This window comes from Polypterus senegalus, chromosome 5 (genome assembly GCF_016835505.1).
Source record: "Polypterus senegalus isolate Bchr_013 chromosome 5, ASM1683550v1, whole genome shotgun sequence".
NCBI lineage: Eukaryota > Metazoa > Chordata > Cladistia > Polypteriformes > Polypteridae > Polypterus > Polypterus senegalus.
The window spans coordinates 127,831,916-127,845,355 of record NC_053158.1 but is presented as its reverse complement, the minus strand read 5'-3'; the positions used below and the strand labels follow the sequence as shown (position 1 = coordinate 127,845,355).

At 37.1% G+C, this 13,440-nt stretch overlaps 1 protein-coding gene across 2 annotated transcripts in view; it reads left to right on the top strand.

Moving 5' to 3' along the window:
• tnfrsf11a (tumor necrosis factor receptor superfamily, member 11a, NFKB activator) overlaps window positions 1-13,440 on the top strand; it is a 77,556-nt gene that overhangs the window by 31,145 nt on the left and 32,971 nt on the right. Inside the window, exon 1 of one of the 2 annotated variants that reach the window (XM_039753334.1) lies at window positions 5,754-6,344. The exons of the other annotated variant lie outside the window; for it this stretch is intronic. Within the exon in view, the coding sequence (XP_039609268.1) occupies window positions 5,907-6,344 (438 nt within the window). The 5' untranslated portion in view covers window positions 5,754-5,906. Of the gene's footprint in view, window positions 1-5,753; window positions 6,345-13,440 lie in introns of those variants that run through there. 2 annotated transcript variants of the gene reach the window in all.

The following is a 13,440-nucleotide window of genomic DNA, read 5'->3' as shown; positions in this document are numbered from 1 at the left end:
TATAAGTAATTTTACTGGTGTGCTAAGGATTCCCTGTGTTGTGCAGATGCTGAAATACTACAGAGAATCCCCCAAGTTTGAATGTAGGCTTACAGGGCCTGATTACAGATTTGTAGTTCAAGGCCTTAGGGGATACTACTGATAGGACACACATTAAGGTTTTATAAAAATAATTTATTTTTAGAACTAAAGTTTTGCTATTCACCAGCAATACCACATGTGCTTCAAAACAGGTCATCCATCTTAAACTAAGCATGTTCAGGCCCAGCCAGTACTTGGATGGCAGACCATCTAGAAAAAAGCTTGGGTTGCTGCCAGAAGAGGTGTTTGTGAGGCCAGTAGGTGGCATTTATCCTGTAGTCTGAGAGTCAATCTTAATGCCCCAATGCAGTGACAGGGACATTGTGCTGTAAATATGATGCTGTCCTTCAGACGAGACATAAAACCAAGGTCCTGACTCTCTGTGGTCATTAAAGATCCCTTTGCATCTTTCAAAAAGAGTTAGTGTTAATTCTGAAGTCCTGGCTAAATTGCCCATTACGGCCCCATTCATTCTAGTCCCCTACTCATCCCCTGTCTTTAACTGTCTAACTATCTCTCACCCCTTCACCCCCTAACAGCTAGTGTGTGGTGAGCATACTGGTGCAATAATGGCAGCTGTCACATCATCCAGGTAGGTGCTACACAATGGTGATGGTTGAAGCGCTTTAAGTAGTGAGAAAAAAAATCTGTAAATGTAATTCATTAATTAATTTTTAATTCTGGCCTAGGTAAGCCAAGATTTGGAAAAATCTAGAAATAACATTGACGTTTTTCTCAAAGGAATTGATAAAATATATTCCTTCTATATACAGTATATTCCTAGAGCAAAATTCTTTCAATTTAATGGTGAATCACATACTTGAGGACACTACTGGAAACAAAAGAAAAGTAAATTTAGGACTGAAGCCAGGAAGCACTTTTTTATGCAAACAGTTGTGGGAATCCAGAAGCAGAAACCTTGACAACCTTTAACAAGTGTCTTAATGAGCTGCAAGTTAAACAAACAAGCTTGATGGACTGAATGGTCTCCTCTTGTTTGTCAAATTTCTTATGTTCCTTTGTTCTCCCTGTTGAAGCAGAACAAAATACCATACTAAAATCCCTATTCATGCACTCCCACTTGATTCCATTGTTCTAGTATGGTATTGTTCTCCAACCTTCCACCCCATCTTCAAGTCTCAATCCAGAACTCATCAGTAGTTTCTGCTCTAAAAAAGGAAAGGAGATGATTGGAGTCAATTTCAGTTAAATTGTGCCCAAGGAAGTATCATGGTTGAGGTGGCAGTTCACTTCACCATTTCATGCAACACTCAACCTGGGACAGCTGAGAGCTGCCAATAAACCTAACCTGCATGTATATGGGGCTATGTGAGGTACACTGGGCTACTCTTAGAAAAACCCATGCAGACATGGGGAGAACATGCAAACTTCACACAAACAACAACTGGGTACACATTTCAAATACAAGATCCTGGATCCTACAGGCAGAAATGCTCAATATCTTGCCTCTCTGTTGTCCATTATTTCACTAACTGTAAGTTAAACTACACAATAATGTAAGCAAAAGTTAAAAATGCTTGTGGCATGGTTCTGTGTTTCATGTAATCTCTTCCACATGCTTCACTGTGCTTTTCTTTGGCACCAGCCCATATTGTAAATTTAAAAAATAAAATCCCTTTACAGAGCTAATGTAAGCATAATGGTGTAAACAGTGAAGTAAATCTGAAGTGCCAAAGTGCTAAGTTACTGAAAATAGTGTAGGTACTCTACAGAAGGAAGCAAAGACATTCAGTTTAGTAAAGAGAAGAAAAATGTAGAACACTGGGGTCAGGGAGGAGCAGAAACTAGTTTAGCAGAAGTGAGAGCAGCAGTTAAGGAGGAAGATCTTGCAGGGCAGTCACAATGAGACAACAAGGAATGTGGACTAGAATGGAGAATGCAGTTAAGAGGAAGGTAATCTGAGTGGAGTTATGGAAATCTGAGCCACACTGCATAAAATTCTTGTTCAGGCAGTGTATAGTGTTCCAAACATATCACTGAACCTGCACATACAGGGTAAAGGCCCAGGGCCATCTTAACATATGGGCACAATGGACACTGACTGCGTCCCCAAGGACTATAAGGGCCTTTTTGATGCCTATTTATGTTTCTGTTTTGCTATCAAAACATGGGTCCCAACGCATTACATTGTCTAGGGACCTATGATGCTGTTAAGACGGGCCTGGTTAAAGCAGAGTCTCTGTCTGCCCACTCTGCACCAAGTCCTGAGCAGCTGCTCCACAACGTGTGGTCAGGGACATTACAGATGGCAGTATGACAAAATCCTGAAGGCCGTTGTCAAAACTATCTGTGCAGGAATTACTGCAGCCAAGCATTCTTGCCCTTCAAGGCAGGTTGATTGTTTTTGCTAAATTAGGCAAGGAATTAAAAACCACAGGGAAACATCTGTAGGCACCTTGACCTCAGCAAGGGATTGACATTTGCTAATGCACTATAAAAATAACAGGAGAGACAGGAAGATGGTTTGGGGATCCATCAACTATTCAGTTATCTCCAAGGACTGAGTCATAACGTGACTAAATAAACAAGAGGAAGGGGGTGACTTCATAGAGGATAAGGAAGGATAAGAAGGAAGAAGTCAGGATTGGGAGTAGCTGGGAGGTCTCTGGAGGTGGGACCAGAAGTAGCATTATTAGGATTTCTCTTCTGAGAGTCTGCAGAGGATGGAAAAGAGGCATTAGTCCACACTGTCAGCTTTTTGGGAGACTTCTGAGAAGAAGCTCACCAAATACGTAGGACTGCTCAGGCAATGTCAGTAAGCAGAATGGAGAGCCAGGTGCCTGCCTCTGGAGGTTGGCATCCAGGACTTTGTAGCCTATTCCCTAATCAATGCCCCCAGTTTTCTGAGTATAGTAGGAAGTGGGAGAAGGAGAACCATCCACAAGACCACCCAAGTGACAGAGACAGCATCTATTGTAGCTCAAGAAAGGAGAGGGCTGGGACTGAAATAACAAGCGTGCCAAATGATTATAAGCTCAGGTTTGATGAGCCATAGACAATGAGGATGTATGTCCTGCTATGGACTGCATCCCTGTCCAGAGCTGCTTCCTGCCTTATGGTTTGCTATGCTGGGATAGACTACTAACCCAGGATTGTATTAAGCAGGTTCAGTGATATATAAAAAGTTCCAGACTGTAACAAAATAAACTGACAAAAAGTACTGGAAATTTCTTCACTGTCACTCTAAGTGTGTTTTTGTCAATTTGTGACTGTGTTTTATGTTGAGCTAAAAATAAAATCCTTTGATTTTGTGGTTCATTACTGATAAGTTTTCTTATTACCAAAGTGACGTCAAAAGAATTATGTAGGGATTACTTTCTTACAGTAAATTAAAACCCTAAAATTATATGTTTGAATAGTGAAAACCTAGGGAGTACTAAAACATTAACCATATCATAAACTTTAGAAAGCAAAAAAGAAAAATCACCAATGTAAAAAGAAGGTTTTAATTTGGGCTGTTGTTGAAGGCTAAGTAGTTCTTCTGTAACCATCAAAACATTCATTGCAATGTCTCTTCATTCCACTGGGATTCTTTTAATAAAAGAAATCAGCTTTAATTGTAGGGTTTTAATTTACACATCAATGGCAATGCCATTTTGGACAAATGCTGACCTGCATCATTGGCCATTTATTAGTAAGCAAGTTTTGTTTTTTCTCAGTCAGCAAAAAGCAGGAAATTTTGTATTTACCTGCTGCAAATCTGTGGTTTATTTTGTAGCAGATTACAAATGAAAACTGAATAATGCAACCATTTCCTGCATTTACTGTAAGCGGTGTGTGTGGGGCTTTTGCTGTGTTTTCATTTTTATTGTACATGTTGTCGTCTGGATGAACTATCAAGGTTGGTCATATTTTAGAACATCAAAACCAGTGGCCAATGCACATGGGATTTTTTTTTAGTACCATATGTATGTCTGAGTATTTTTAACACTGCAAAAAATTGTCTCCATCATGTATTTAAATTATGTAGTCAAACATACATATCCATCCATTCTCTCAACCACCTATCTTTGTCAAGTGTTTTATTCACTATGAAAAGACCCACATCATCTCTGGCTGAAATTAGAGTGGTGTAGCTTCTCAGAAGAAACAATACCAATCATCAAATGTATAAATTGTTAATATAAATTTTATTATTTCTTTACTTTCAAAAGAATGAAAATATATCAACCAAATTACTTGTGCACATACATGAAGTAGACCAAAAAAGAATATTTTAGAAATATTTTAAAATTAGAGGATCTGTGCAAAACCTTTTTAAAACCTGACAGGATCTAATCAATAGCATTTTAGAACAAGCATTTAAATTGAGGAAGCAAATTCTCTTCCCCTTTTTATTGTATTTATTTACTTACTTATCTTTTCTACTATTAAACTTTCACTGTGTTGGCCTAGCTCTCTTTCTCATGGGTGATTACATTAAAAACATTAAAATCAAAGAAGATGGCAAATTTTGTGATTTCAAAACAGACGTGATCCCTAATTTAGAGCTCTTTTCTTTAGAGCTTACATTTTGTCTTGTTGCCATTAGATGTTTTCTTTCCCACAAATCCAACTGTCACTTTTGGAATCTTTGGAACATTTGGTAGTGATGTTTTTATAGTCATCAAATTGTGCTGAGCCCTAAAGAATCAGGATAAATACTGTATATCTGCACAAAGAAGGTTCTATCAAGAGTTCACAGAAGTGTGATGTAATAAATGTACATACGGGTATCATCACTGAGATATGTTGAAATCCATGATATTCATAAGCATTGTTAAGATGTTTAGCTTTGTATTTATGTAACACCTTTTATTAAGAGAATCATCTCAGAAGTCCATCCACATTTAATGAGCCCATTGTGGTCATGGTAAGCCTGGGTCTTTCTTGGATGAAATTAATGCAAAGTAGCAATTGAGCCCTAGATATACAGCTAGTTCATCATCACATGGCCCACTTACTTATAATGGATCAATTTCAAATTGCCATATAACCCTACGTCTTTGGGATGCAGGAAAAAACTTGAATTTGTGGACAAAACCCATGCAGGCATTGGGAAAAGCATACAGTTTCCACATAGTGACCAGGTCCAGGTCTGAACCCATCAGCAATGTTAGGCACCACTGCACCATCATGCCCTCCTGTATTTATATTGTACTATAATTGCAGCATCCCTTCAAGGACAGTTTACCAATATGTTATAGCATATAGGGGGCTAGGTGTGTGAGAAAGCAGAGAATCTGGCCTTTTATTAGCTTTGATGAAAGCTTTCACTGAACTTTGAATTATTGATAGTGTTTATTATTTTAGTATTTTCTAAATAGTATTTTCTAATACATGTGTGCTGCTAAATATTTTTGTAGTAAGTCCCATAAACCAGTCATTTTAAGCAGATTATTTAATGCTTAGTAGCACAAAATCTTTTGGATATACAGTAATCTCTCGCTATAGCGCGCTTTGACTTTCGCGGCTTCACTCTATCATGGATTTTATATGTAAGCATATTTAAATATATATTGCGGATTTTTTGCTGGTTCACGGGTTTCTGTGGACAATGTGTCTTTTTTCTTCTGGTACATGTTTCCTCAGTTGGTTTACTCAGTTGATTTCATACAAGAGACGCTATTGGCGGATGGCTGAGAAGCTACTCAATCAGACCATGCGGTTGAGTTCCTGGGTGCTGATTGGCTCAGCAACAGAGCGCAGAATTCAATTCCGCTTTGTGTTAACCAGGAAATCTTGTCTCGCTCATTCAGCATCAATGTGTTTCACTGTGTAAAGAGTTCATTTTCTTCAATGAGCTGCTTGATGCCCACTCCGAGATGCTGAGCGACGAAGATTTGGCCGAGATGACCAAGTCAGTGAGCGAGGAAGATAAGGAACAACAGGACCCAGCAAAGGAAGAAGATGCCGGCATAACTCTCGAGCGTCTCGTGACCATTCTACGAATGGCAAAAGATCTTCAGATATCGGTTGAAGAATGGGACCTGCAAATGATTCGTTCTTCGCAATTTAGAAATGCTCTTGACGACACTACAGAAGTATATAAAAACCTCCTTACACAAATGAAAAAGCAGCGCCAGCAACTGCCTGTCGTGATGTTCCTTACCCTCAAAACACCGCCTAGTATGCCTTCAGTGGAAGAAGAAACTCCAGACGACAACGGCTGTGCTACACAGTCTCCTGAAGAGGCTCCTTTTGAAGAGCTGTTTGTTAAAATTAAACTCATCGTTATCGGACAAGGCGTCGTGTCATTGTTGGTGAGTACCCATAACTAATTTTCTACGTACTTAGTGCATGTACGTACGTTTAGTGTAACTGTACACACATTTTACAGTATACAATTTTTCTTGCATTGTACGTATTTATTGCTGGTGGCCTGTCTATCGTAATGGCTGTAACATATGTGATATCGGAGACACTTGATATCTTTAAAATAATATTTAGGTTTTACTGTATATAAACAGTGTGTTTACATACATAATTTCAACGAATCTTACCTAATATCTAAGAGAATACAAAGGGTTTATGCTGTATAACTGTGCTGGAAATGTTTATAAGAGTGTGTCAGAGTTTATAAGGGCTTAAAATATCTAAAAATAACCATATAAACATATGGTTTTTACTTCACAGATTTTCACCTTTCGTGGGGGGTTCTGGAATGCAACCCCGCGATCGAAGAGGGATCACTGTATTAGATGGTTTTGCCACTTATGACAGCTCTGAAGGGTGATTAAATTAATCTGGATTTGCACATTTCAGGTTTCTGTAATAAGAAACATGTCTTTTTGCCACAATGTTTCTATAATCAGCATGATAATAACTGGTGGTATGACACGTTTGGTTCAATCAGCACAATGCCTCTGCTATATTGTAGCTTTTCCAATCCACTGAGCTCTATTGTTGACCTGCTGTACAGTGTTCGCAAAAATAGACAGTTTCCCATTTCATTGTATTAAAGGACGTATTAACATAAAATTCGAATACGTTAAGCATTATGTCCAATGTTTAAAATATGATATTCAGAAATTGAAACACTGGCACCACTGCACGTGGTTCAAGTCAAGCAAATGTAAGTCATGTTCACTGAGTAAATTTTGTTCTTTCTGTCGCAAATACAATATAATTAATTTCTAATGCCATAATATTTTTTCAACAAATCTTTACTGTAATTTTCATTGTTATACTGCAAATGTAAAGAGTCTTTAATAGCCTTACTTAATCCTGTCAAGAATAACATTTTGGATTTTTTTTTAATCTAAACTAACACATTTTTTTAAATCAACCTAAATTGATGTGTCATCCTGATGATCTGACATCAACAGAGGATACATCTCTTGAGCTTCTCTCTGACAATGCCACATTCACCATCATCCTGGGCATTGGAATGAGTATGTGAAGAGTAAGAATCAACATGCCTGTAGTAAGCTACACTCACACTCACTTATAATATACTTAAATCTGCACAGCACTTCTTGTTTCCTTAGGTGGGTTGCACTTCAGTATCATAACATTGTTGTTTCTTAACACTTTAAATACCATATTGACTTACCAGAGACAAGAATGCAATTAATAAAGGAATTGATTAAGAGAAACCTATGTGTGTTCAGCTTGCAGTGACTGCTTTCAAAAATATTCAGCATGGCATACTGTAAGAATGTCATATACTAACATGTGAGTGCTGGAGAAATACCATTGTGTTTATGGTTAGTATGTTGCTGTTGTACTCATAATAGTTTAAGGGAATATGAGACACTATGCCACACACAATGCTGCACAGTGGGTATTGTGTGAATGCTGATATTCTTCCTATATAAACCTCTAAACTGAAATAGACTTGATTTAACAAATTTTAAATCACATATTCTTACTGTCTTCAGTATGCACTAATCTGTTTATTACCTTCATTACATTGATCTATCTTTACTTGTTTCTTTTTTCATTATTTTGCCATCCTCCACGGTTAGTTAAACAATTCATTCATACACACTTGTAACATTTCGTATATCTGAGAGATAATAAACTTCACTACGAATGAAGTTCATAAAATGTACCATCCTTAGATATTCTGTTATTCTGCTCAGGGTCATGGGAAGCTGGTGTTCATCCTAGTAGCATTGGTTACCAGGCAGGAAACAACCCTGGCATAAATTCTTGGTTACTTTTGAGTGCCAGCTAATTGCCTAATACTTACACAAAAAGTCAATCTATCATTACTTCACAAATTAAGAAACTGGATGCAATAGTGTGTTAAAAGTCAGTGTCTTATACTGAACTATTTTCAGCACTAGGTATTTAAAGGTTACATTTTTGACAAAAAAAACAACTTTGTACTTTGTTTTGTACATTTTTAATAACTTTCAAATTTCTGTGTATGATATAGCAAACATTGTTCTATTATTTTTGAAGCAAAAATATCTAGTTATTCAAAGAGTAAAGGAAAGATAGTACAGTTACAATTGCAATCACATGTAATTCAAAGTAGTTTACTTGTCATAAAAAGTATTCAATGGAAGAAGCTCAAACCCTCTGATATCAAATAAGGTGCATGTTATAAAGTCCGATATTGAGTTTCAATCCACTTTACTACACAGTTTTATATAAATGTATGAAAAGTTGTTAATTTTTTCTTAATACTAGGGGGCTCTGCCCCCTGCTCGTTTCGCTCGCCAACCCCCGGGATTGTTTAACCGGAAATATAATTTAAAGGGATTGTTTTCCTCATGGGAATTGTTACATATGCATTATGTTCACTTTTACTTTAAAACTTTAGTAAAAGCAATATTTGGAATTAGCTTTTCTTCAAGATCACATTGAATTTTGATTCCTTGTTTGGTCTTACATCGTGATAACGCAACTTATAACTGCCCATGAGTGAATATCATTTCTCTCTCTCTTATAAATTAACCAGCTTTTTCAAAAGTTTGTCCTTGTGATTTATTTGTCATTGCAAAAGCTATTTTCATGGGAAACTGTAAACGTTTTAATACAAATGGCATATCAAAATCTCCTTTTGTGTCTAATGTTATTCACGGAATATGTACTACATTACCTTTCTTGTTGCCTGTTAAAATCTGACATGTTAGAATTGTTCTACCAATTTTCAATACAAGTAATCTTTTCCCATTGCATAGCCCATCACTGAACTATTGATATTTGAATTTTGAACGTGATCAATGAGACCTTGCATATGTTCCGTTCTAAGTTTTGCTTGATTCAAATTAACAAAGAAGAGGTAATTAGCTTTAACTTTTAGATATGCATTAATAATGTAATGTTGCAATAGACGTTGAAATGACAGAAGTGGATTAAACACATGGGAACATATCGCTAATTTTGACTCAAAATATTGTGTGGGTGATATTTGTTTTTCTGAATGCGTTTGTTTCATATTTTATGACCATCCTGTATTGCCATCTGGGAACAGCAATGGAAAGAGTAAAGTTTTGGAATGTGGTGATTTATTTGACAGAAATGAGGAATCATGCTTTGCTTTTGGATATACATGAATATCTACTCTGTCTTTGATATCTTCGTGTTTGGAAATTATTATTGCCGACAATTCATCACATGTTGGTTAATTATAAATGTGACTGTGATCTTTCAGATTCATATAGAAATCCAACAAAATTTCTTTGTCTGTGTGTTGCAGATACATTTCGTGTAAAGTGCAATACTTTTGGACGTATGGATTTGTATCCATTATTGGCTGTATAATTTCTATTATGTCCAATCATTTAACTCTTTCAATTCTATGTTGCATCGCTTCTCCGTGATCATAAATATACATCTGACCGAATTGTGGTTTGTTCAAAACTGAATTTGTCATAGCTTTAATTGTTGTGGGACCACAGATTCTCATAGCATATGGTCCATTATTGTGTAAAACTATGTTTTGTGCTTTGAATGATGTGAATGTGAAAAGATTATTGTAGATTCATTTATTTTGCTATAGTGTTTGTGGATTTCACTTTTACCTGTGAGAGATAGAGGGCGCTATCATCCTCTTGAACCCTCAGACTATACGCCAGGCACCAGGTAAAAGTCCAATGATTATTTTTACAAATAAGTGCAGAAAGCACCCTCCTCTCCACAATACTCATAAACCAATCAATAATAACAATAATTCTCAATCAATAAACAATCCACCACTCCCAGACACGTTGCCACCCTTCCACCCAGCTCAGCTCCACGTCTGGTATCTTTCCTAGTCTTTTATAGTCCCTAACCCGGAAGTGTTTCCAATCCTTCAGTCACGTGACTTCCTATCACTTCTGGGTCAGATCAAAAGTCCTCTTCTTCATCCCATCATTCGCTCTGTCGCCTCGACTAAGACGTACTTCCGGGTTACAGGTGAAACCAAAGTCTCTGTGCCTTCCTGCAGCGTCCCCTGGAGGTCCCCATGGTATCCTGCAGGGCTGTGATGAAAAACTCCACTGTCCATGATGCCCTGCTGGAACTTGGGGCACCTCTATGTTGCATGCAGGGCTCCACCTGGCGGCCTGGGGGTATTGGCCAAGATGAAAGGCAGGCCATATCCCACATACCAAACAACAAATCTTTTAATTCTTGCAGATACGCCTCTTCATTGCGAAGCAACACTACTTTTCCCTGATGGCAACATGAATTAGACGATCTACAGTCTCTGACTTAAACTTTAAAGCCTTACAATATCTACATACTTCTGACATATCACTTATGTCCATATATTCAATCTCTTTTTGCTGTTCAATTATTTCACAGAGTAATAATTTCCGTTTGTTAGCGCTAATGCGATCTTTACTATCATTTTCTTGATACTTTCTAATTTTACTACTTTCATAAGCTATAACTTACTCTGCATTTGTATCGCACCAACGTTTTTTTGTGCCTTTCGAATTCCACTGCTTTCATAATCTCTAACCTGCTCTGCATGTGTATTGCGACCTCATTTTTTAACCTCTTTATGACATTCTACTTTGTGTTCTTGTCTGTGTTTTTTATTTGTGACACCGCTTGGACCTGCTAAGTTTTTAATTCCACTTGGTCCTGGATAATTATCATTTTCCCTTATTTCACCGAGTAATAATTTCCGTTTGTTAGAGCTAATGCGATTTTTACTCTCTTTTTTTTTGATACTTTCGAATTTTAGTACCGTGATCTTGTTTGAAAATGTTTGTAAGTAGGGCATGACTTGCAAAGGTCACCATCTCACAGGACTTGCTTCCATAGGATGTCAGTATGACGTGATTTGACGGTGTCGCAGGACGTGAAAGTGTCTCTCTGAAGTGTCTCTCTCTCTCTCTTCAAATCTGTCTCTCTTCCAATCTGTCTCTCTTCAAAAGATCACATCTCATCGCCAAAAAGTCTCATCCCAAGTTTTTTTTTTTATAATAGAGAGATTTAAATAAAAACTACCTTTTACAGGATATACAGGTACAAGGAATGCTTAGGCCATCCAGCCCTTCATTATTTTGCTGAAGTTGCTTATTTCAGCTTAGCGACATGAGGAGGCTGTCCATCAGTCCAAAACATAATGCTGAAACTGCACCAGGGCTTTGCTACTATAGAGAAATATTACATTTAAGTAAATAAGTCAGTCAGTCATTGTCCAACCCGCTATATCCTATATAAGTAAAGAAGTGCAATTATTTTTCAGACACATCTAGTCAAAGAAAAATTCAGCTCACAATTGCCCTTTACAACTTTCAAATACCATACACACATATTGTCAACTAAATATATAATATTTAAACCTTGTAAAATAGAGCTGCTAGTCCATGGATCAAGCTTCCCTAGGCTTACATCTCAGTCCTGGCAGTTGTCTCTGTGGAGTCTATGTATTCTCCCCATATCTGTTTGGTATGTTTCTCTGGGCATGTATCTGCAAAGACGTGCACATTAGGCTGGTGATTCCAAATTACCCTGTGTATCTGTGAATGTGAGTGGGCCATTTGATGGACTGGCAGCCTCCATGATCCTTAATTGGATGAAGCTGAGTTGAGAATTTTATGTTTTATTACTTTCAACATTGTTCCAGCAACCTTGTTGGTCTTTATTAAATGGTGACAGCTAGTAAAAGAACAAGAATAAAGATATGGGGAAATGCTACACATTCACTGGATGTGATTGTTAGTTTAAATTCAGTTTCAATAAATTAGAGACTTTTTCTTCCATTAAGAATTTTCTAATGTGATAATTTTCCTGTATCATTCATACACTTGTCACGTTAACATTTCATTTTGCAGGGTAGATGTAAAGGCCAACGCTCTGGGCTTTAAATCACAAAGGTCCAAGTTAAATTTCTGCCTCAATGTTATGTTATGACCATGAGCAATTCTTGTAAACTGCCTCTGCTCTTGCTGTATAAACATAAATTCGCTGTTGTACTGTATTCCGATCTTGTGAGCATTTTTGGGCAAAAGAAAAGCCAAACCTACAAACAAATTATAATAAATGTACAGCTATAAACACCTAAATGTTTTCAACATGCATGGTTTCTTCATCTTAACCTCAGATTGCCTATCTTTGCAGACTATGACTTGGCGCTGTAACCCCATCTAAAAATATAACTTAAAGTAATACTCTTTCAAGCCAGTTAAGGATTTCCGTGATGGTCAGTCATAATCCATCTCTGGTTTTCTATTCATTTTCAAAAATACACTATGCGTCTCTCTTTTTGGGTTATTATTTCCCATCAGAGCTGCCACGTAAACAAATAAGCATGACATTGTGGATCATATACTTTAACTGCACTGATATTCTGATGCAACCAGTTACACATAAAAGAAAGCACAGTGGTTATACATAATGTAACTCAGAATAAAAAATGAATAACTTCATTGGTTGCACAAAAGTTCACAAATATTTTTAGACATATAACCATAATCTCGGAGGAAAGGCTTTAAAAACAGAGCATGAATTGCCAGTTACTCTTTTAGCCCAGCTACATTTATTCAAAACTATTAAATAACAGATTGCATGTGCCAATTGTGCCCAAGGCATTGCAAACCCTTGACCCCTGGCTTTCTTCAGCCCTCCAACTGGGGACACAAAACTGAATATCATACAAAAGGAGAATTCCCACAGACAGTGTCCAAAGGCTTTTGATGGTGAATTCTCTGGCCTCATTACATATCTTAAAAGCCTGTGCCTGGCATAAGTGTATTCAGCTCCGCTGCTGCCTATAGTTTTTCTGCAAAAGGATGCCACAATACAAACTTTCTCTTTGAACTTTAAAATCTGCTTTTGGATATTATTTGGACAGAAGCCTACCTTGTGCAGAACAGCATAACAACACAAGGTTTCACATGGACAGCTGCATTCACAAAGAATGAATGATTGAACACATAAATAAAATAAAATTACATGTTGTGA